Source organism: Octopus sinensis, linkage group LG18 (genome assembly GCF_006345805.1).
Source record: "Octopus sinensis linkage group LG18, ASM634580v1, whole genome shotgun sequence".
Taxonomy (NCBI): Eukaryota; Metazoa; Mollusca; class Cephalopoda; order Octopoda; family Octopodidae; genus Octopus; species Octopus sinensis.
This window is the reverse complement of record NC_043014.1, coordinates 39,087,083-39,113,935: the sequence shown is the minus strand read 5'-3', so window position 1 is coordinate 39,113,935 and position 26,853 is coordinate 39,087,083. Positions and strand designations below refer to the sequence as shown.

The 26,853-nt window shown below is 37.0% G+C and overlaps 1 protein-coding gene across 2 annotated transcripts in view; it reads right to left on the bottom strand.

Annotated features, from left to right (window-relative positions):
* Window positions 1-26,579, bottom strand: part of LOC115221504 (meiotically up-regulated gene 185 protein) — an 82,245-nt gene extending 55,666 nt beyond the window's left edge. The window contains exon 1 of one of the 2 annotated variants that reach the window (XR_003882638.2): window positions 25,386-26,579. Coding sequence is in view for 1 of the 2 variants with exons in the window: in XM_029791702.2 (XP_029647562.1) it covers window positions 25,386-26,050 (665 nt within the window). In the remaining variant the exon portion in view is untranslated. The remainder of the gene's footprint in view (window positions 1-25,385) is intronic. The other variant, XM_029791702.2, reaches the window with a different exon arrangement.
* Window positions 26,580-26,853: the final 274 nt, after the last annotated feature.

The window sequence follows — 26,853 nt, the reverse complement described above, 5'->3', positions numbered from 1 at the left end:
CACTTAACGCATGCGCATAAGTGTAATTATTTATCGTCTGCTCGCTTGAAAAAATTTGTATTTGTTTTTTAAGCGTTAATTTAGCCTCAAATCAGGATACACAAAAAGCACGGTTGCAAGCTGTCCGAGAAAGAATGCGCAGATATAGAGCACGGATCAGAAAGAAACAGCGAGAAAATATAATAAAAAGAGGTAAAAGATAACACCGGCGGAGACGTGAGGAAATGAACGTAGACGAACGTCAAGAATATTTAAAGAAAGCTAAACTATGAATCCGATAAAAAATGCAAGTCATCCTTTCTTTCTTAAATAGGTCCTCTTAATTTTTTCATTCCGTGGAAATTCCATGGGTCCCACTAGTAATGATAATTATTATTATTATTATTATTATTATTATTATCCTATAACTATTACATATTTCATTAGTTAGCAGGGATGTTGTCTTGAGGTATGGCAACAACAAATCTCCGAAAACTAAAAAATCTTTCTTGGGATGCAGAATATAGGATTGCACGTCTATGCAGGCCGGTAATGCAAATCTCAATTCCAATATCTTTCAGCTTCTTATTTCTTTATTGCCCACAAAGGGCTAAACATAGAGGGGACCTCGGCGGAATTTGAACTCAGAACGTAACGGCAGACGAAATACCTATTTCTTTACTATTCACAAGGGGCTAAACACAGAGAGGACAAAACAAGGTCAGACAAAGGGATTAAGTCGATTACATCAACCCCAGTGCGTAACTGGTACTTAATTTATCGATCTCGAAAGGATGAAAGGCAAAGTTGACCTCGGCGGAATTTGAACTCAGAACGAAATATGGCTAAGCATTTTGCCCGGCTCGCTAACGTTTCTGCCAGCTCGCGGCCTCTAAGCTTCTTTCAGCTTCTTAGGTAGCTGTTTGGGTATTCTGCACGAATTACCACAGAAATTACCAGAGAATTACCACAGAAATAATTGTCGTCTTCTGCCTTCCACAATCGCTTTACCTCTCTGGTTTTTCTCAGTTTTTCCAAATTTTTTAATATCCACTCTATTATTACAGGGTATTGCAAAGTTTATCATCTTACACTCTCTTTTACTCTTTTACTTGTTTCAGTCATTTGACTGCGGCCATGCTGGAGCACCGCCTTTAATCGAGCAACTCGACCTCGGGACTTATTCTTTGTAAGCCTAGTACTTATTCTATCGGTCTCTTTTGCCGAACCGCTAGGTTACGGGGACATAAACACACCAACATCGGTTGTCAAGCGATGTTGGTTGGGGCAAACACAGACACACAAACACACACGCACATATATATATATTTACATATATACTATGGGTTTCTTTCAGTTTCCGTCTACCAAATCCACTCACAAGGCTTTGGTTGGTCCAAGGCTATAGTAGAAGACACTTGCCTAAGGTGCCACGCAGTGGGACTGAACCCGGAACCATGTGGTTGGTAAACAAGCTACTTACCACACAGCCACTCCTGCGCCTTTATTTTGTCCTATCTATTCATACCTGATCATTTTGCTTCATTAGTGCGGCCAGTCTTTATGAGAAGTCCCATAAAATCCTGTAATTTTCATTCTCTATCACAGCCTCTGGTTCGTGTTTATACAAATTTTCAGTTATTTCGAAGCCTCACACACGGCTAACATCCAAATCTATTCGTTTGCCTACACAGTCATGCCTGCACCATATACTCTTTTTGTGCTAGCTGACTGCATTCACCCAAGAGATTTTTACCGTTTACTTATTTTAGTCATTAGACTGTGGCCATGCTGTAGCACTCCAGGAAGAATTTTAGTCGAACAAGTTGTCTTCAGTACTTATTTTTTTTAAAGCCTGATACTCATTATATCGGTCTCTTTCTCCGAATCACTAAGTTACAGGGACGTAAACATACCAATGCCAGTTGTCAAGCAGTGGTAGAGGAGAGACACAGACACACACACACGTATATATATACGGTGGGCTTCTTTCAGTTTCCGTCTACCGAATCTACTCACAAAACTTTGGTCGGTCCAAGGCTACTGAAGAAGTCACATGTCCAAGGTTCCACGCAGGGGTATTAAGCCCGGAACCATGTGACTTGGGAAGCAAGTTTCTTACCACACAGACACGACCGTTTTCGTTTCCGTTCCCACAAATTTTGTGTTTGCTCTTTGAGAACTCAATTATTAAAATAAGTACTACAGAGGATTATTAACTAACCAAAACGGGTTACGATGTTAAAAGGATGGGAAATGCTAGCCTAGGGGTTATAAAGCTTTCAGAGTGTTCCCCACCTTTTATAGGTGATTGCAGAGAGATTAGCATTCTTTCACGAGCAGGTTGACCGACCATGAAGAGGCTCTCTCATTGTTGTAAGAAACCATTATACCTTGAGGTTAGTGATGTATATTAAAGCAATATCTATTTCTTTACTACCCAGAAAGGGCTAAACACAGGGAGGACTAACAAGGACAGAAAAACGGATTAAGTCGATTATATCGACCCCAGTGGGTAACTGGTACTTAATTTATCGACCCCGAAAGGATGAAAGGCAAAGTCAACCTCGGCGGAATTTGAACTCAGAACGTAACGGCAGACGAAATACGGCTACGCATTTCGCCCGGCGTGCTAACGTTTCTGCCAGCTCGCCGCCTTATACCTTGAGGTTAGTGCTATATATTAAAGCAATATCACCACCCCAAACAAAGTGAGTCCGGTTTGAGATAAAGGTTTCCTAACAAAGTAGAAATCAACTAGAAAAATTAACATGTCCCCAGTAAGTGTAGCATATAATACGATTTGGGTTCTGGTTAGAAACTTTGGCAGGGTTAGATCAAGTGGTAACAGAACAGATTGACCCCATGGAGAAAAAAAATAGAAAGGAAGAAGTAGAAGAGGGAAAAGAGAAAAGAAAGAATATAGACCACAATTGCAGCGCGGAAGGTGTTTTCTTAAATGGCTTACAAACACCTTCCACGCTGCAATTGTTTTCGTTTCAGCACACGATCTCAGATCAAATCACATGCTATGCAAGTACATCTCCGTAAAGAATATAGAATATAAATAAAAGAAGCCAATGGGAGAAGAATAAAGACGAAAGAAGAAAATATGAAGCAAAGAATACAGAGGTAAAGTAGCGCGGGGAAAAAAGAAGTATTTGTTATGAAATTGTGTGTACAGTGAGGTGGATAGCAGAGTCGGGTTCCCGAGTAGTATACATAAATATATGTTGGTGTCATCAAATATCACAACATTCACTAAATGTAGGTTGCTTTCATTGATATGTATATCAGACAGCTCATTGCTATTATACACAGCTATGCCAACCGCTTTTATTTTATTTGCTTAGAAGAGAGAGAGAGTGGGGGTTTAGCATCCTTGAGCCGATAGTTTGCAGAAGAGAGTAGTATAGGAGGTGGAGCGAGGAGGGACAGTTCAGCCGGGCGATACTTTTATCAATAGTGATACTTTGGGGTCTGCCGTATAACCCTGTATAGGCTTGGGGTCCCGGAGAAGAAGGGAGCTGTGAACTCAAAGGCTATTCCAGATCGTACACATTCTCATTTCTTTATTGCCCACAAGGAGCTAAACATAGAGGGGACAAACAAGGACCGACAAGGGAATTAAGTCGATTACATCGACCCCAGTGCGTAACTGGTTCTTATTTAATCGACCCCGAAAGGATGAAAGGCAAAGTCGACCTCGGCGGAATTTGAACTTAGAACGTAACGGCAGGCGAAATACCGCTAAGAATTTCACCTGGCACGCTAACGGTTCTGCCAGCTCGCCGCCTTACACATTCTAGCTACACCACAGTCAGGATCAAAGGTCCTTCCTGAGCCATAGACTCTTCAGACCGGTTTCCCGGATTCTGTGGCGTATATACTCACTCTCTTGTTGAGGCACTGGTCCGTCGCTGGATTACTCATTTTTGCCCGTTGAGTGGACTGGCGCAACGTGAAACGAAGTGTTTTGCTACAGAACACAACATATTGCTCAGTCCAGGAATTGAAACCACAACCATGCGATCTTGAGTGCAACATCCTAACCACTAAGCCACACAGCTTTTATGCCACTGTCAGAGATTCCCAAGAATAGAGAATGGAGGAATTTACGCTAAAAACGGGATGCTGATTCGAATTCATGCAACTGAGTAAGATTTGCAAAAGGTACCCAATGACTAGGTAGTGATGTGAAAGCGGGTAATGACCTCAGATCGTACAGAGTTGGAACGAATACGACAAGGTATCTCGTCCAATGCTCTAACAATTCCGCCAATTTACTATTGTGAACTGGTTCTTTATTTTACTGACACCGAGAAGAAAGGCTAAGTTGACCTAGGAGGGATTTGAATTCTTAGCGCATATAATTATACAATCATCCAATATTTTATTATTATTATTATTATTATTATTATTATATTATTATTATTATTATTATTATTATTATTATTATCATTATTATTATTATCATTATTGAGTGACAAAGCAGTGCATGCCATAAAAATGACACTGGGATAAAATATACGAAGCCTAGTATACCCATCATAATTACCTGTCTGATAAGGGTGCACCAGGCACATGCATCACAACCATATGTGCGTGACATGGTGATATTATACCAAGATAAACAGCACATGACCTTACAGGTGGGGGACCAGTTATAATTTTCTTCAGGTCGAGTAGCCCATCCCGCTCCAATGGTCCCTAAATAAGGGTTGTTTGAGGATGATGAACGAAACACCCATGTTTCCAGAGGTGAATTATTCAACCCCTAAAGAATTCCTCTCAGCACATGGCTATGATGCTCCCCCTTAACTTCTGCTGGTGATCAAAGATGCACATATCGTCAGTCACCAAGGGACATGCTCAACAAGTTGAGGTGAAACAACTGACAAGCAAATCTGTGGTATTGAGCAGAATATTCGCGGTAGCTCATCTTTTATACCAAGACAAAACAATGTACATGATAACACTTCCAATCAGTTAAGATCAAAAGCCATGAGAGCCACTGTCTGGTACTGAGTGGTAATCTGTCCTGAGTGAGCAGTATTCTCGTTGTATTTTGCCAGAAATAGCCGAGACTAGCAAACTAGTTTTATTGTCGTGACCCGGTTAACTTTCAAGATAAGAATGTATATCCAATAACATATGCAATGGCACACACGCATACAACACACCTACATGCATGCAAACGCACAAACAAAAAGAGAAAAATGTGTGTGTGTGTGTGTGTGTTGTGTGTGTGTGTGTGTGAATGTGTGTGTGGAGAGAGAGAGAGAGAGAGAGAGGCAAATAGAAATAAAAGGGAGGGCATACTAAGTGTACCATCTCTTTCGTCAGTGTTCAGGCAAAAAGCAAATGGAATACAGATGGTTTGTTTTGCTATGTGTACACTTAAAATATACACACATGCACACATTCATACATACACACATTCATACATACATGCATACATACATACATCTTACATACACACATACATTCATACATATATCCATATATATATATATATATATATATATATATATATATTATATATATATATATATATATATATATATATATGTATGTATGTGTATACGCACGCATAATTCACATATACGTATTATAAAGTGGATTTGTGAATGTGAATGAGTGTGTCTGTAAAAGGTGAGTGTTAATTGTTTGCATCTTGCAGCTTGGCAGATAATACCTGCACCCCGTCTGAATCGTCTTAACCTCACAACCTTATATTACAAAAATTTAAAGTGAAACTTGAGAACAGTCTGGAATAATAGATCAGATGCAAATATATTACGCACAAAGTGCAGCCATACTATTATCGTATGCTGTCTAACATTGATGGGCAAATTCGGCCAAATAACACCCCACCTCTCTCTCTCTCTCCCATGACCTTCATAAATTTGCTTTTTTGGCTCTGATACGAATTCACCTGGCATAGTGATGTAAGGACATACAACAGCAACTTAAATGCTCCATACTCTTTATGAGCTAAATTGTACCATATACGTATATATATATATATATATATATATACACACACACAAATGTATATTTATATGCATATATATATATACATATATATATATATATATATATATATATACGTATATACACACACACACACACACACACACACATATATATATTTATATACGTATATATACATATAACGGGAAGGTTTACGAAAATAAACAAAAGACGAAGGCAGGTGGAGTACAAACAAACAAATGTATTAGTATAGCGCTCAGGAATAGAAATAGAAAAAGTCTTTTACGTTTCGAGCCTACGCTCTTCGACAGAAACACAGAAAAAAAAAAACAAGGAGAGAAAAAAAATGCGTGTAGGAGCTAACGATCTATCATAGCGTCCTGACCTTATACATATACATATATATATATTTATATACATGTATATACATATTTATATACATATATATATATATACATATATATATTTATATACATATATATAATATATATTTATATACATATATATATATATATATATATATATATATATATATATATATATATTATATATATATATATTTATACGTATACAGTGTAGTGCAAAAGTTTGGACGCATAGAGAAATTACAAAAAAGTATTTCTTATCTTTAACATGATTTTGATCATTTAATTATCATATCACTATCCAAGGATTATGATGTGGGTGTCTATATGGAGAAGTACAATAATTGGTCCTTATTTCTTCCTAAACACGGTAACGAGTGAGTCATACTTTCATTCATTAAAAACATTCCTTATGCCATGCCTAGATGACGTATCAATGGCAGTTCGACGAGAAATGTAGTTTCAACAGGATGGAGCACCGCTATATTATACCAAAGATGTGCGCAGTGTTTTGGACAATATATTTCCAAGAAAATGAATTTGTTTCAAGGACCGGTTGAATGGCCACCAAGATCTCTGGATTTGAGTCCTTTAGATTTTTTCTTATGGGGATATCTTAAATCAATGTTTTATGCTAACGGGCCAAGAACATTACAAGTACTAGAAGATAACATCACACAAGAAATTGAAACTATAAGAGTGAATAACTCTGTGCTTAGAAATGTGCAAAGATCATGTGTCTCCCGAGTAAGAAAGTGTTTGGGAGAAGGTGGAAATCAATTTGAACACTTGTTGGAAACCGTAAATTGCTATGAGTCCAAACGTTTGCACGGAAGAAGGTAGAAACCAGTTCGAACACTTATTGTAAACTGTAAATTGTTATATAATGAATTGCTTGTGGGTCCAAACTTTTGCACCACTCTGGAATCGATTTTTGTAATTTTTTCAAGACTTATACACGCCCTGATACCGTCGGTATCTACATATCAAATTTGAGCGCTATCGGATGGAAGATGCCCGAGATCCCAGAAGACAGACAGAACGGATTTTATATAATAGATGTTGTATATATGAGAATATTTCCCACTAAATTTCCTTCTAATTAACCTGATATTCTAATCTGAATGAGAAATCAAGATTGTTAATCCTATTTGTTGTCTATGCTTTTGTATTCCGAACAAAAACATTATTATCTTATCTGAAATCATTCCGGCAAATCTGGATAACAAAACAATATTCGTGTTCATGATGCTATTACTAAAGTTATCGAGTGTGAAAACAGTGGTAAGTTAAGATAAATTGTGTAGGATAGTTAGAATGTATATATTAAAAAAAAAATTATTATGTTCTTGGATGAGGGGAGAGAGGTAAAAAGAGAGGGGAATAAGACAGCTAGTTGGTTGTGGAGGGAAAGAGAGAGAGAGAGAGAGAGAGAGAGAGAGAGAGAGAGAGAGAGGGAGGAAGAAATACGGAAAATTATTGTTGATTTTTGCTTTTGTTTGGAAATTTTTACATAACGAAATCACCGTATTTTAACCTGTATAAAGAACCCTTTTTCGTCAAAAATTAGGTTAAAAAAATATGGGAGTTTTTTTATACATGGATAGTATTATAATCCCTTACAAAACCTTTTTTCCAAATGTTAAACCCCCAAAATTAGGGAGTTCCTTATACACAAGGGTTCTTTATACCATGGTACATTAATTATATTTCTGCTTACTGATAACACAATGTCCTTCCTTTTTTTTTTTAAATCTTAACCCCGACAAACAATTTTTAAAAATAAGTTTAAAAAATAAGAATTGTATCTGGTTTAAATACTTTAGTTTAAACAAACACTTTTCTAAACATCCAGAGCCCATCCACTTTTTCATTCAAGTTAGACTGGATTGGATTGCTCATGTTCAACCCACTGCAAGACGAAGGCTTCAGCATTTTCTCTCCATCAGAAAATAGCGTGGGATCACACTAGTTTCATGAGCCTACTCTGACACTTTGGCTCGACATGGCTTGGTAGACGGATGCAGTTTTTATACTTATACCCAAGAGTGGTTGAATTGATCACATTGACCTCATTACCTAACTGGTACTTATCTTATCGACCCCGAAAAAGTGAAAGGCAAAGTCGACCTCAACGAATGAAAGGCAAAGCCAGCCTCTGAGGAATTTGAACTCAGAACGTAAAGGCGGACGAAATACCCACTAGGCATTTCACCTGGCGTTCTAACATTTCTGCCTGCTCGCTGCAATTCCGTCCGGGTTAAGAACCTCCAAATTAGACGAACCGACTTCCCACATCTTCAGGTAAAGCTATTTGACAGCAGACTTTCCCTTCCCCCAATCAAAACAAGATTTATCTCTTCCCCCATTTAATACTAAAAAAAATCAGTCAAGTCGTGGCTTTCGAGGTTTTTATATGTTTTACCACTATAAGTTACTGTATAAATTAACAAGCGTTGCTGTGGCTGATAGCAGTATCTATTACTTGTTTCACTCATTGGACTGCAACCATGTTAGAGCAACGCTTTGAAGGACTGTAGTTGAACAAATCAACACCAGTACTTATTTTAAGTCTGGTAGTTATTCTATGGTCTTCTGCAGAATTGCCAAGTTAAAGGGACATAAACAAACCAACAACGATTGTCAAGTGATAGGATGTACAAATACTCAAAACACACACACACTGGGCTTCCAGACAGTTTCCGACAAGCAAATTTACTCACAAGGCATTGGTCGACCCGGGACTATGGCTGAAGGCATTAGCCCAAGATGCCGCGCAGAGGAACTGAACTTGAAACCATGCGGTTCTAAAGCGAGCTTCTCATGCCTGCACAACTTACAAACCGGTACAAATATAACATGAGTTTTCACCAGATTTATCAATGAATTTAGTTTTTGATATTCTTGTTGTTGGTGTCGTCTAAACTCATAGCAGCCCTCATCGGCTTGGGCCTTTGATCAAAGACATTCTAGCCACGACCAACTCATCACATTTTCGGGGATCATGTAGGAAAGGCCAGGGTTCTTTTCGGTTTGAACGGCAGTTTTTCTAGCGGTGTCATATGAAATTGTCACCCATAATTATGATCCTAGTATCGATCTATTGCATTTCAATCTGTTTTAGGGTTAGGGTGGGGGAAGGGTATCTTCTTTTCTTCACAAATGTAAATAAACCCAATCTGTTTCTTAAACGAGGGACATATTCATACGGCACAGAATGTTTTTTTTTTTACCTCAATAGACGTCAGTGATTGGTTGAAATTGCAGAAATTGAAGAAAAAAAACAAGAAATATCTTACAAACAATAGAATTTTCTCAATAAAGCCAAGAGAGAAAGATGTTTTATAAACACATTCTACCAGTATACGAAGTTTAAATTTTTTTAGTTACTTAGAAATTATGTTAAAAACTGCCGTTCAAACCGAAAAGATCCAAGGCCACTTTTAAAAGTGATAGCTATTTGAATGAGATTTGGGTGTTTATTTTTGCCATATGGCGCGACTAGGTAAAGGCACCCGTGTCTGCACGTGAATTCGGTGTCTGGCGTAAAATCATTCATGTAGCGCGTGTGATACCTATTGTGTAACACGATATCGATCATGCGCAGACAACCACCAGCAAGAGAAACGTCTCTTACTCCAACAACAAAAGGTTTTTCACGTCTACGAATTAGTAGAATGAACAGAGGAAGAGAGAATGAGCTGCGAAGTGGTAGCGTGTAACCAAACACCTAACGCGTTTGAAAGATGAGAAGTAGATGGTCCTCTGAGAGAAAGTACGTTTGCAATCTTTTTAAAATATCATCAACGCTATTAATGCAGTCAAGAGGAGGTTAAGGTTAGGAAGACGATCAAAACACATAGCTCAATCATTGTCGAAGTTAGTGAGATTACACAAACTCGCATACGTAATATTTGTTTGTCGATGTGTGACGGAGGAAAAGGGGGAGAGACAGGGACATTGCGTACGTATGCAGACGTGATATTCCCTCCCTCTCTTTCTATTTCTTTTTCTATTTCTTTTTCTCTATCTATCTATCTATCTATCTATCTATCTATCTATCTATCTATCTATCTATCTATCTATCTATCTATCTATCTATCTATCCCTCCACATACAAACATACAGAAAAGGCTCTTTATCATTACAAAATTGCAAATGAATAAAAGAATTCATGTATCCATTGTGTAAGACAACAATTTTTATGGCATGGGTAGAACCACATATAACAGACAATTATCTAAAAATATTACTGACAAAAAATAACAAGAAATTTGGCACTAATACCTTAGGCTCCACAAACCTTGAAGCTAAAGAAGTCGCCATTACCCTCAATATAAACAACAAGGTAGAGTATTTAGTTTCAAGCACATCAGAAGTTAATTGTTCTGCTACCCCTAAATACGTATTAGTCAACACCGCTAAAATCGAACTAGCGAAGTTAGTAAGCAAATCCTAGATTCAATAGCACTTAGAATAAAAACGTAATTTTTCTTATTTCTTTACTGCCCTCAAGGGGCTAAACACAGAGGGGACAGACAAGGACAGACAAACGGATTAAGTCGATTATATTGACACCAGTGCGTTACTGGTACTTATTTAATCGACCCCGGAAGGATGAAAGGCAAAGTCGACTTCGGTGGAATTTGAATTCAGAACGTAACAGAAGACGAAATACCTGTTTCTTTACTACCCACAAGGGGCTAAACACAGAGAGGACAAATAAGGACAGACAAACGGATTAAATCGATTATATCGACCCCAGTGCGTAACTGGTACTTAATTTATCGACCCCGAAAGGATGAAAGGCAAAGTCGACCTCGGCTGAATTTGAACTACGCATTTCGCCCAGCGTGCTAACGGTTCTGCCAGCTCGCCGCCTTAATAAAAACATAATTTTTGTGCAACTAGAGAACAATTTTATATCAATAACAGAATGGGTTAACTGCATTACTTCTATCCAGTTTGATATTATTTAATTTCATCATTCTATAACCAGATCCTTTCTCAAATCTTTATCTTTCACCAGATTGCAGTTTCGATTCCTGGATCGAGCAAAACACCTAAGTTCACGTTGCTCCAGTCCACTTAGCTGCCTTTAGTCTCTCGCTCTATGAATGTTCATGAATTAGATAGCTTCAGGTAACCCCTTATGAATTCATTTAGCGCAACAAGTTAAGGAACACAAGTTTACGAAATTGCTATAAAGCAGAGAAAGATTACTTATATCGATAAAAAATAATCCAATGAACCATTCAGCATTGTAAGAAATATAATCCCTAGCGTAAGTAAAAGTATATTGTGATTATCTTAAGATAAGGCTTTGTTCATTAGTGCATATCATTATAATGAGGTTTTTCGCAATAGCGGCTTTACAGATGAAGTATAATACACAATCCGTTCTAATATTACAGAACACAAAAATAAGTCAAAAAACATTTTGTGGCACAAGCCAATTTTTGGTTTAAACGTACGAAAAATATTTTCAATGGTTACCGAAATATAGTTTATCTTAAAATCCCAATGAATCATTGATATCATAACAGTTTTTTGTGAGAAAAATTTTGCAAGCTCCATTAAGCATTTCAGTGCTAAGCACCTTACTAATGGAATTAACACACTATCTTCTCCTGCCTTTAGATAACAGTTTACAAATATTATGTTTCCCAGCTCATAAGGTACGTACTATACCGAAAGAAAAAAATCCCTTAATCAATCTATGTCTTATCATTCAAAAGTTATGTTGTAGAGTAGAATTCAATAGCTGGGTCCAGCCCTAGTCTCGTAATATAGTCTATAGTTTCAATTCATATTTTATGAATATATTCAAGTAATATGATTATGATATTCATTAGTTGTCTCATGTATTGATGGCAACGAATAAGGTGTTTACATTAGATTGTTGGTAGCGGTTACAGAACCCTATATATTTCTACACTTTCCAGACGTGCTTATGCTTATCTAAGTCCGCATATTATCTGTTTAACTCCTCTTTACCTCATAGATATTGCCTGTAGAGGTGTACAAGTGTGCCATACGTCAGATAACGAAATGCTCGCTGAGTAACGTGAAATGAAGTGCTTTGCTCAAGAACCCAAAACACTGCCCAATCCGGTTGAACCAACGATCTACCGATCGTGAGTGCAACACTGTAACTGCTAGGCCACACACCTTCACACACACACACATCCCCTATATATATATATATATATAGGTAAAAAATGTAGTTCAAAGAATCAAACATACCCGTCCGATATCTGTAAATCGGACAAACCATGCCAGACACCCAGTACTAGCGAATCCTATATATTATATATATATATATATATATTATATAATATATATATAATATATAATATATATATATATATATATAAAATGAGATAGGGGTTGTAAATTCAACCTCCATGGGATAACATATATCCAATCTACTGCTAGAGAAGTACCCAACAAGCTAATAAAGTATTGATGGGGTATTATCTGATAGTTGATGATTGATTTAGATATATTTCTCCATTTTCTCATTTTGTATATATAATAATATATATATATATATTATTATATATATAATAATATATATATATATATGAAAGTATCTCCCGAACATCAGACTCCCTTGTTTTCTTCTTTGGTGGGTAATGAGCTGCATTCTGAACTTCTTTGACAATGGTTCTTTTTGCTTTATATTTCTACGCTTTTCAGGCACGAACCTTTTGTTTATCTAACTTCAATTATTATTTGCCTGGTTCTCTCCTCTTTGGCTCATAAATTTACTCGTGTTATTTGTGTCATTTTTACGTATTTATATTCGTGCATCTAGGCAAAACAATTTCACCTCTACTTTCTGGATTGAACACAATAATAATAATAATAATAATAATAATAATAATAATAATAATAATAATAATGATGATGATGATGATGATAACAACAACAACAACAACAACACAACAATATATACATACATATATATGTGTGCATACATACATATATGTGCATACATACATATATACATATATATATATATGCATACATACATACATACATATATATATATATATATTATATATATATATATATGCATGAATACATATTATCTATGCATACATACATATATATGTATGCATATAATATGTATATATTATATATATATATTATATATTATATATATATCTATATATATATTATATATATATATATATATATATATATATAATATACTAGCAGTATCACCCGGTGTTACTTGGGTTTGTTTCGACCCTTTAGAATTGGAATTTTTGAAAAGTAAAAATTTTGCATTATGCAACTTGTTATTCTTTTCCAGTGAACATTTTTTCAGTTGAAATACACCGAAAAATGGCGACACAGCAGTCATAAATCGTAAAAAAATAGGGAATTTCATAGAAAAGAAAGCACCTTTTTGATGTAAATAATTTTTGGTGTTAACATGGTCCGATTTGAATTTTATTTTCTCCAGAATGAAGAGCAAGCCTTCTTCTATCATACTCTCAATTTTGGTCAACTTGCGCTGCAGGGTCTCGAAGGAGATAGTGTTAGTTGAAGGCTACCAAACCTGCCACACACAGACAACTTCAGCTTTATATATATAGATTTGCTACACACTACTTTCCATCCTTAATAATGAAACTTGGTAGATCCAAAAGTTAAACACACAGTACACACACAGATACACACACAGACACACAAGTTGAGTTTTATATATATAGATTTCTCAACGGTTTTCAGGTAGTCGCTGGCGATGTATCGTGGTGATCAAAAATCCGGCCTGCTAAAATTTGGTTAAAGTGATTCAAACTGCAGACTCAATTTAATTCAAAGCGTTAAAAATGTTATGAAAACAATTGGTATGTGTTCACAAAGTCCAAACGATTAATACGAAAAAAACCCTCCAGGCTACATCCCGAAAATTCATTTCTTTGTCGAATTTCTACAATGTTTACGGCGATTCGTTTTTATATCTTGATTTTTATTTTTCATGCAATTTACGCATGCTTGCACGCGTGGTGAACACAGTTCACGTCAAACAGCTGACTGAGTAAAGTTCACTATTCAATGCATGGGATAAGGCCTAAACAAACACATTATCGATTTTTGCACTTGCGAGATGAATTTCGGAACAGAAATAGCGCAGTTCAATTTTCATTCGCCTAAACTTTAAGTGACCCATTTTTGGTGGTCCTACGATTTGTTGGCTAGAAGGAGATATGCCAGGAAGTTAAACACACAGACACACACACACAAGTTGAGTTTTATATATATAGATATACATATATATACATATATATATATATATAGATATATATATATATATATATATATAATATATATATATATATATATATATATATATATATATATATGTATGTGTGTGTGTGTGTGTGCATGCATAAATGCATATATACACGTTCACATACATATACATATGCAAATATATATATATACATATATATATACACACAAACATATATATATATATATATATATATATACATATAGACATGTATGCACACTTACATATACATACATATACTTATGTATATGAATACATACCTATACGTACACAGTCAAGCACATACATACATACATACGTACACACATACATACATACATACATACATACATACAAACATACATACATACATACATACAGACAGACAGACAGACAGACATACACACAGACACACACACACACACAGCAGGTAACAGTGCTAAAAACAATAAAGATATCTACGAATTAAACGAGGGTGCAGACTGCTGACAAATATTTAGAGTGACGTGATTCTCAAGATGTTTCGTTCGTTTCTCCGCGGCAGGTGAAGTGTCAGTAGTCATCGTTTGTTCATCTAAAAATGATCATCACGAGATGGAATGCAGAAGTGTTTTATATAAGTACATTCATGGGGTTGTTGGAAGTAGAACAACGACGATGCATTGTTCGTAATGAACAGGGTTTCTCAAATTAGCACAATACCACAAATCTGTAGGGACGAAACGAAACAGAAATGTGGAATGAAGCAGCATTTGTTTACATCAGCGTTTTATTGCTTCTAGCACCCCGTCGCCATTTTGAATGGAACATGGGACTGAAATTTGGTGGGAGATGCTAGTTGTATATCGAACCCCCATCGCTCGAAAAGCAAAGTAGATATCGGCGGCATTTGAACGCAGAACATAAACATTATTTACATTATTTACATTATTTACATTTGACGGATATTTGACCTCATCTTGTTTGTTATTAACACAACGTTTCAGCTGATATACCCTCCAGCCGTCATCAGGTGTCTTGGGGAAATCTCAAACCTGGGTCCTCATTCCTAAGATATTTTTCGATGTTATTATTATTATTATTATTATTATTATTATTATTATTATTATTATTATTATTCAGTTGTTTTATTTTTATAGCGTGCTTTCACTTCACTACCGAGCGCAGTTCTGTGTGCCTTAGGTATGTGCTGTGATTTGTTGTGATGCTCTGATGGTTATTGTATGGAAAGTGTTCTGCGTAGGATGTGTGCAGTGCCTAGTAGTGCAATTTTCTGTATGTTATATGTGTTTGTAAGTCCTGATGTTTTTGTTATGTATTTGTCTGAATATTTTTTTTATCATGCCTAATGCACCTACTATGATAGGAATTGTTTCTGTTTTTAGATTCCACATTCTGGTTACCTCTATTTCCAGATTATTATTATTATTATTATTATTATTATTATTATTATTATTATTATTATTATTCAGGTCACTGCCTGGAATCGAACTCGGAATCTTGGGGTTAGTAGCCCGCGCTCTTAACCACTACGCCATATGCCCAGGTTCGAAATTCCCTAAGACACCTGATGAAGGCTGAAGAGTATATCAGCCGAAACGTTGTGTTAACAACAAACAAGATGAGGACAAATATCCGTCAAATGTAAATAATGTACATAATTCCTCGTCTCTTAAATATAGAATATCAGAACATAAAGCTGTACTAACGTTTCTGTCAGTTTTCCGCCTTAATAGTATAAATAATAATAATTCTTTCTACTATAGACACAACGCCTGAAAATTTGGGAAGGTGGGTAGTTGATTAAAGAGACCCCTGTACTCAAATGACACTTATTTTATCGAACCCGAAAGAAAGAAAGACAGAGTAGATATCGACAGCATTTGAACTCAGAACGTAAAGCCGTGCTAACGATTCTGCCAGCTCACCGTCTTAATAATAATAATAATAATCCTTTCTACAATAGGCACAAGGCCTGAAATTTTGGGGGAGGGGGCTAATCGATTACATCTATCCCAGTGTTTCACTGGTACTTAATTTATCGACCCCGAAAGGACGAAAGGTAAAGTCAACCTCGGCGGAATTTGAACTTGGAACGTAGCGACGGGCGATCTACCGCTAAGCATTTCGTTCAGCGCGCTAACGATTCTACCAGCTAGCCGCTTTAATAAAAATTATACTTTCTACTTCAGGCACCAGGTCCTTTTTTTTTTAGTAATGAAAAATTATTTCGACGATTTCTAGTTGATTGTCATGTCTTTATATATGATGTAATAGCAAAATAGTTTTATATAATCTAGACCTGAAGATTGGCAGTATAGTCGGATTAATTTGATATTGAATTTCGAGACCTTCTATTTCAGCAATACCGATAGATATATTGTCATGAAACGCGCGTGGTCTAAATAATTTGATTTAATATATGATTCAGATTAGTAATTGTAGATATGAATTTTGATAAAATGTAATCTTATATATCTCTATCATAGATAATGTCGTTCAATGTTGATTGAGTTGCTTGAAGGTGGTTCTGTCACTTAATGCTATTTATATATATGTATATAATACAGCGAGAAATTTATTTTAGTACCACTAAATTGAATTTCTCTCCCATGTGGACTCGGAAATAACTTCCCTAATATTAATAATTATATATATATATATATATATATATATATATATATTATATATATATATATATATATATATATATATACACGACGGGCTTCTTTCAATTTCCGTCTACCAAATCCACTCACAAGGTTTTGGTCGGCCCGAGGCTATGGTAAAAGAAACTTGCCCAAAGTGCCACGCAGTGGGACTGAACCCGGAACCATTATGTTGGGAAGAAAGTTTGTTACCACACAACCACGCCTGCGCCTAAGTATATATTTTCTGTTTTTTTTTTTATTTCTAAAATTTCAGAACTTAAAAAGCAAGTACTTCTGTTACTTAATCCAGTATCAGCTCCAGTTGAACCAATCAAATGTGGACGTTCCAATTATGCCCACCACGTAGGTTTTCAAGACATAATGTATCTAGGAACATATTATTCGATGTGTCATTTAAAAGAATGATTTTAAGGTGCAGGCATGCCTTTGTGGTTAAGAAGCTCGTTTTGGGTTCAATCCCACTGAACGGCATCTTTAGCAAGTGTCTTTAACTAAGCCCCAGATTGACCAATGCTTGTGAGTAGACAGAAACTGTGTGGAAACCCTTCATGTGTGTGTGTGTGTGTGTATGTGTTTTTGTTTGCCTCATCTCCACCGCCTGGCAACCGTTGTTGGTTTGTTTATGTTCCCGTAATCTAACAGTTCGGAACAAGATACCAGACTTTAAAAACTAAGTATTTGAATCGATTTGTTCGACTAAAGCGCTCGAGCATGCGGTGTTTCAAGACGATGTCCCAGCATGGCCGCAATACAATGACTGAAACAAGACAAAAGGTAAATATCCCAAGGGAGATTTGGGATCTATTTCTAGCCAGTCAAAATACCAAGTAAACGCTTTTTTTTTTCCAACTGAAAATGAAATAAAATAGAAATTTTGTCTGCTATATCGTGAAGACATTGCAAGTGAGAGGTGTCAATGATCTCAAGTAATTGAATTTTTGACCATAAATTTAATCTAAATAGAGTACTGATTCATTATGGGAGTCTATTAAAATTGCGTTCTCACAATTATCTCCCTTATTGACTATTTTGGTGAATCACTCTTCAAGATCATTCACACTTATTCTTTAGAACACAGATCTCAATGTATATGTTATGATGAAAAAGGATATTTTGCACAAAAGCTGTATTAAATTAGGTCTGAATTTATTTTTTTGTTTTTGATTTAGAATTATCTCCCTTGCTATTCATGAACTAATGACGTTCATTCGAGGTGTTTCGGCATCATCTAGCTTCTATTTCTACTGCTGAATCGCTTCACTTCTTCATTTACCACACACACGCGCGCGCAAGAGAAAATAATTGGAAACACAAACAATAAAAAAAGACAAAGATAACATGCTATCTCTTTATAGTTCGGTGGACCGACCCAATGCATGACTGTACACAATAAGTATAAATGCATAACTATGTATATGTACGAATGTGTTTCTTTTTAATTGGTTGACGTCTTCCCATGGGGAAGCAGCTAGTTTCTAACGCAGAAACAATGTTCTACCGCTGGAACTTGGATAACAAAACAGATATGTGTTACACGCTGAATTTCAGAAAAGTCATGCATATTTTTACTGTTCCGCTTATAGATTGTACCAGTAAAGTGCATGTTAGCTGCATATATGTATTTATGCATGCATACATTTTTGCATGAATGTGTGTATGTACTAACTTTCCTTCCAACAGCCAACACAAATTCTCATTTCTAAGGACAGGCTATTAGGTAACCACACTAAACAATTCATGTGTTAAGAAACTAGTGGTAGTCTATGTCGGTCGACGTAAAATACAAGCAGTTTCTTCACGCATAAAGTTTTAATTCTAAGAATTAAAATTAATTCAAGAATTAAAGGGAATTGTGGCATAGGCCTCTAAAAACAGTTTTCTACGAGGAAAGACAATTTTACGAAATATATTTCTCACTGTTCACAGTAAGTCAGCTAGTAGTATTTACTTTTTATCAGAAAATTTTGTGTCTTAGTTGTTCAACCTGTTTGAGTATGTTTTGAACACCCAAAGCACAATAAGTTGAAAATATATAGATAAATAAAGGTGCAAGGAAGCCGTTTTCGAAATCCACTTTCAGTCACTGTTTCTAACCATTTCATTTGATTTGTATTATTAATGGCTTTTTTTTGCTTGTTTGCTTGCTTTTCCCCGGAAAGCTTTAAATATTGCAATTTTCTAATGAGACTAAGCTATCCGGCTTTTATACGTATTATTTAAACAAAAATGGGCTCAGAGAAATAACTCAGAGGCCAATGACAGATATTTGAACAACATAAACAAATACAAGTTTATCATTTACAACACAAATTCTTGACTAATTAAAATTGTTTTCGCCTCTAAATTCTTGATTTATCAAAATCATATCATCCTCTTGAAGACGTATTATAATTACCAAATGGCAATTAAGCGCAGTTCCACTGCAGAAGGAGAGATAATCTTGAGAATCAAGAATTTTTCAAAATTGACATACAATCAAAGAAGCACAAGCCTATTGCTTGAAGGCAAGAGAGCAATCGTGCACCAGTGTTTCTGGTTCAATAACTACTATCATCAGAACTATTGACCTATTTCTTTACTACCCTCAAGGGGCTAAACACAGAGGAGACAAACAAGGACATACAAACGGATTAAGTCGATTATATCGACCCCAGTGCGTAACTGGTACTTATTTAATCGCCTCCGAAAGGATGAAAGGCAAAGTCGACCTCGGCGGAATTCAACTCAGAACGTAACGGCAGACGAAATACTGCTAAGCATTTCACACGGCATGCTAACGGTTCTGCCAGCTCGCCGCCTTTCAGAACTATTGACCGATCTTATTTCCAGTAGCCAACGGATTTAGGCTTATGCAAAAAGAACACATTCATGGCTCAGGTAATTTGCATAATTTAAATAAAATGAACTAAGAGAAATAACTCAGAGTGGCCATTGGCATGTAGCCTAAGAACTAGGAAAGCCCGTCCCCAAACATTTCTTTACCAGAAGATATCGTTGATTCTACTCGTCTAACTCGAAACTTCAGTTCATATTTTACAGGAAAGAAAAATGATTTCATTGGCCTAACTTTAAGTTTAGTTAAAACCGAAAGTATTAACAATAGTTATTGTTCAAAATATGATTCAATGGAATCAAGAGAGAATCTATTAGAGCATCTAATAGAGCTTATAATAATTGTTTCTAATTTTGACACAAGGCCAGCAATTTTAGTGGGAAGAGGTTAGGGTGAGTCTATATTGATTCCAGTGCTCAACAGATACAACAGATACTACGAAAGACAAAGTTGATCTCAGCGGCATTTGAACTCAGAACGTAAAGAGCCGGAAGAAATACTGGTAAGCATTTGTCTGATGCGCTAACGATTCTACCAGTTCACTGTTTTTTGCCAGCTCTAGTACAAAGCCAAAAGTTGCTGTTGCATCACTGGAAGCTTTGATTGACGAAACCTATGATCAAAGGCCGTTTTGTTTGTGGCGGCAGCGTGTGCTTTGAGGCAGAATTAATTGCTCCTTCTAGTCACATAGAGACAAACTCGTTGATCCGAGGAATTTGTACGGAGAATACTTAGAGAACTGACATGGCTGAAGGTTAGATTTATGATCCTGGAGAGGTACAAGGCAATGAATGACCAAAGCGTTTTGCCAGACACAATCGTCCTCCTCGATGAGGAAGATGAATGCTCCTAATTTAGACACGCAGCTGGAAAATTTTTTATAGGGTTCCATGTACTTGACTTAATACATTGTGTATCGTTCTCAAAAATGTGAATGGAAAAATTGGCATTGGCAGGATTTGAGGTGGAGGCGCGTGGCTTAGTGGTTAGGGTGTCAGCATCATGATCGTAAGATTGTGGTTTCGATTCCTGGACCGGGCGACGCGTTGTATTCTTGAGCAAAACACTTCATTTCACGTTGCTCCAGTCCACTCAGCTGGCAAAAATGAGTAACGCTGCGATGGACTGGTGTCCCGTCCAGCTAGGGGGAACACATACACCATTGAAACCGGGAAACCGGGCCCATGAGCCTGGTTAGGCTTTAAAAAGGGCGCAAAAGAAAAAGAAAGGTAGGATTTGAACACTGAATATTAAGAGCCAGAATAAATAATTCAAGGCATTTTGTGAAACATTTTAACGGTTTCACCAATCCACCACGCTTCATAATAATGGTTTCAAATTTTAGCTCAAGGCTAGGATTTCGTGGAAGTGGATAAGTCGATTACATCGGTCCCAGTGCTCAACTGGTACTTATTTTAAAAAGGCGGCAAGCTGGCAGAAACGTTAGCACGCCGGGCGAAATGCGTAGCCGTATTTCGTCTGCCGTTACGTTCTGAGTTCAAATTCCGCCGAGGTAGACTTTGCCTTTCATCCTTTCGGGGTCGATTAAATAAAGTACCAGTTACGCACTGGGGTCGGTGTAATCGACTTAATCCGTTTGTCTGTCCTTGTTTGTCCCCTCTGTGTTTAGCCCCTTGTGGGTAATAAAGAAATAGGTATTATTTTATCGATTCCAAATGAATGAATGGCAAAATCGACCGCAGCAGCATTTGAAGTCAGAGCGTAAAGAGTCGGAAGAAATGCCACTAAGCATTTTGTCCGGAGTACCAACTAATCTTCCAACACGCTGCCTTAATAATAATGGTTTTAAATTTTGGCACAGGGCCAGAAATTTTTGAGAGGAGGAAGAAGTCGATTACATCTACACCAGTACTTCACTGATACTTATTTTATCGACTTCAAAACGATGAAAGGCAGAGCTGACCGGGTGGAATTTCAACGACAGACGGACGAAATGCCGCTATGTACTTCGTCCGGAATGCTAAAGGTTCTGCCAACTCGCCGCCTTAATGATAATGGTTTCAAATTTTGTCACAGGGTCGAAAGTTTTGTTTTTAGGGGTGGGGGAAGTTAATCATATCGACCTCCCCAATACTTGACTAGTACAAATTTATCGACCCCGAAGGAGTGAAAGGCAAAGTCAACCTCGGCAGAATTTGAACTCAGGACGTAAAGACGGGCGAAATGCCGCTAAGCATTTCCCCCGTCGTGCTAACGATCCTGGTAGCTCACCGTTTTATTATTATTATTATTATTAATAATAATAATAATAATAATAATAATAATAATAATAATAATAATAATAATAATCCTTTCTATTATCTAAAGGCACACGACCTAAAATTTTGTGGAAGAAGTCTAGTCGATTAGATCGCCCACCCGCACCCCCAATGTTTCACTGGTACTTAATTCATCGACCCCGAAAGGATGAAAGGCAAAGTCGACCTCGGCAGAATTTGAACTCAGAACGGCATACTAACGATTCTGTCAGCTATCCGCCTAAATAACAACAACAACAACAACAACCCTTTCTACTGAATACATAAAACCTGAAATTTTGGTGGGAGGGGACTAGTCGGTTACATGGACCCAGCGTTTAACTGATACTTTTTTTATCGACCCCGAAAGGCAAAGTCAACCCCGGCAGAATTTGAACTTAGAACGTAAAGACGGACGAAATGCCGCTAAGGATTTTACCTGCCGTGCTAACGATTCTTGCCAGCTCGCTGCTTTAGTGATAATAAGACTAATTACTTGTTATTTTTCACCTTGGCTCAGTGCCACAAATGTGTAGATAATTAACTTATATAGTCAATTATATTGACTAACATCTACATGCTGGGAACTCTTTTTGTTTTTAATCAATTCTCTCCAACCTACCTGAAGAAGGTGGTTGGCTAATCAACTCCTGCGGAATTCGAACTCAGAATTTTATCGGAATGGAAACTAAATACAGCAAAACAGCTGTCTGCCACTTTTACTGTACTGATAATATAAACGATTTCTAAATTTGGCGCAAAGTCACTGCTTCGTAAGCGTAGGGTGTAGTCGTTTATGGCAACCGCACTATTTACCTTCAGACTTAATTTCGTCAAACCCGAACAGATTATAAAGGAAAATGTCAACCACTGGCGGAACTTGTACAGAGGGCGTAAATAATGTCACTTTAATACCGCAATTCATTTAGTTCGACAGCCTACCATCATTGACACTGCTTTAGTAGTACCCATACTAATATCTGCTCGGGCATAAGGCTGAGTTTTAGCAGTTGTATAGTTGTTATATATGAACCTTTATTTTATTAGAAGATTTAAAATACAAAGAAGCAGGAAAGGAGATAAGAAGGGAAAAGAAATAAAAGGGGAGCAAAAAGAGAGGGCGGGGGCGATCCCAGAACAAATAGAGTGCTCAACCGCGCCCCGCGATAATGACCGCGATGGTGTTTGCCGCTGAGAACGGCCAGTGACACTCGCTGTTTTATATTGATTTCAAATTTTGGCACAAGGCCAGCAGTTTCGGAGATAGGGGTAAGTCGATTACATCGACCCCAGTGTTCAACTGGTCCTTATTTTATCGACCTCCAAAGGATAAAAGGCAACGGCGACCTCTGCGGAATCTGAGCTCGGAACATAAAGGCGGATGAAATGCTACAAAGCATTTTCCGGCGTGCTAACGGTTCTTATTTCTTTATCGCCCACAAGGAGCTAAACACAGAGAGGACAGACAAAGGGATTAAGTCGATTGCATCGACCCCAGTGCGTAACTAATTTATCGACCCCGGAAGGATGAAAGGCAAAGTCGACCTCGGCGGAATTTGAACTCAGAACGTAACGGCAGACGAAATACCTATTTCTTTATCGCCCACAAGGGGCTAAACACAGAGAGGACAAACAAACGGATTAAGTCGATCATATCGACCCCAGTGCGTTACTGCTACTTAATTTATCGATCCCGAAAGGACGAAAGACAAAGTCAACCTCGGCGGAATTTGAACTCAGAACGTAGCGGCAGACGAAATACCGCTAAGCATTTCGCCCGGCGTGCTAACGGTTCTGCCAGCTCGCCGCTTTAATGCTGTTTTATATTAATCGGGAAAATATCTACTTGGTATCATAGCAAACGTTCCCTCTTACTTATAAAAGTTAATATGTACAAAAAATTTTATGTCGTGCATTTTCCCTCCCTGTGACAAAAAGTTTGTGCCTCCTAAATTTATAATGAGCATAGTTAATATTTACTACATTATTTTAGGGAAAATGCTGCTAAGTATTTTGTTCGGCGTGCAAACGATTAACTGCTTTATATTTACATATAATAGATACAGATAGGATAGAAAGTAGATAGATATGAACTGAGAAGGTAAAGAACGTAAGAGAATACAAGGCATTTTACTCTGACACTGCCATTACGGGGCTATTATACGGCTTTATTTCATTAGCTGTAATAACTAAGTGAAACACGAAGTTTATCTTTTGATTTATCAAAATTTTTATACTAAATTTTTTTGTTCTTTTCTTTAAAAAAAAATGCAATCATGCAGTGCTCTTAATTTCAATTTTGCAAAGGGCCCTTGAGAAGAGTGTGCGGAGGAGACACTGTACGGGAAATTTCCTGGGGTCTCCGGTTTGTCTATATTAAAACAGGGAAGGAGGTGAGGCGAAAGAAATTCTATAGGATCTTTTCGGTTTGAACGGCAATTTTTTCTAGCAGTGTCATATGAAATTGTCACCCATAATTATGACCCTAGTATCTGTTTTAGGGTTAGGGTTAGTTAGGGTTAGGGGTGGGGGGAAGGGTACCTTTTTTTCTTCAGAAATGTAAATAAACCCAATCTGTTTCTTAAACGAGGGACATATTCATACGGCACAGAATGTTTTTTTTTTACCTCAATAGACGTCATTGATTGGTTGAAATTGAAGAAATTGAAGAAAAAAAAACAACAAATATCTCACAAACTATAGAATTTTCTCAATAAAGCCAAGAGAAAAAGGTGTTTTATAAACACTTTCTACCAGTATACGAAGTTTAAAATTTTTTAGTTACCTAGAAATTATGTTAAAAACTGCCGTTCAAACCAAAAAGATCCCTATATTCTTCTCAGAGGCTCTGTCAACAACAACATAAGGTCTTCTGTCCAGTGGAAAATCCATAACGAAAACACACGCACACACGCGCGCACGAGGTGGTAGTGATGGTAGGGAGCGTGCATGCAAACAAAATAATTTTTCATTTCACAAAGTTTAACTCACCTTGTTCGTGTCCGTTCGTTTTGTGTTGCAGAAGTGCGATTGTAATACTCGAAAGGCTCTTCATAGTTCTCTCTATGTCCGTTCATGTGATTTGTAGAACGAGGAGTACTCCTTTCGGCAGAAGACCGAAACGAAGATGACGAGCTGGAAGAATCCGAATTCGATCTCTTGTTGAAGTAATAACTCTTCTTCTGTTTTGCCCCACCATTTCTTTCTTTGCGTCGGTACTGATCGCTGAAATTGCTGTCGTTGGTTTTATTTTCATAACTCTTATCCTGTTTTGCCCCACCATTTCTTTCTTTGCGTCGGTACTGATCGCTGAAATTGCTGTCGTTGGTTTTATTTTCATAACTCTTATCCTGTTCCGGTGAATCGTAGAACCTAAAAGTCCTTGTTCTCGAACGAGGGTCGTATGTGGTTTTCGTTTGAAACCGCTTACTTTCGTCTCCTTTCTGACAGTACTTTCGCTGGAAATCATAATCTTGCCGGCTCTCTTTACTCTTTAGAACTTCGTAAGCTTTGGAAAGTTCTTTAAACTTTTCTTCGGCATCTTCGCTTTTGTTTTTATCTGGATGTAATTTCTTGGCCAGTTTTTTATATGACTTTTTAATTTCTTCAGATGTTGCGTTTTCATCCACCCCAACTATAGAATACAGATTCTTCATTTTTCTTTTTTATTATTTAATATCAACAGTTTTCAGTTTGGTAGTTTTCGATTTTTTTGTTTTGTTTTCGAGTTGTATTTTTTTTTTTATATACCTATATGTATCTCTCTTTCGCATCAGCCTTGTATTATAAATACTAGCGGTCAAGAATATTATCTAATTTCCAGCCGACTTTTTGGTGCGGCCTGGAGTAAATGACAAGCAGTACCAGCTGCAGAATGGTGGGGAGCCATTTTTTCACTGAACTTACTATTCCTTATTTACATCTGACGTCAGGTGCCGTCGGAATGCTAAATGCCAACAAGCAGAAAATAGTAACCCAACTGCTTGCCTTGCCTTGCCTTTTTTTTTTTTTTCGTTCTCTCTTTCCTCTGCCGCGATAATGAATCTTTAAAAATTACATATATATATATGTATGTATGTATGTATAAAGGGGTCTTTTCATTTAGATCTAATAATAATGATTTCAACGTGAGCAGAGCAGAGCAGAGCAGAGACAGAACAGCAGGCAGATAGAGAAAAGGGAAAGGAATGACTGTGTGATGATGGGTACGAGAGAGAGAGAGAGAGAGAGAGAGAGAGACAGACAGACAGACAGACAGACAGACAGGCAGACAGACAGGCAGACAGATTGACAGATAAACAGAAAGAGAGAGAGAAAGACAGAATAATTAAGAAGAGGGGAGAAATGTAGAAGAATAGGAGTGCGGTAGACAAACTTAGAGAGTAGTTTGTGTATATTTGAGAGAGAGAGAGAGAGAGAGAGAGAGAGAGAGGAAGAACTGACAGACACCAGACTGACA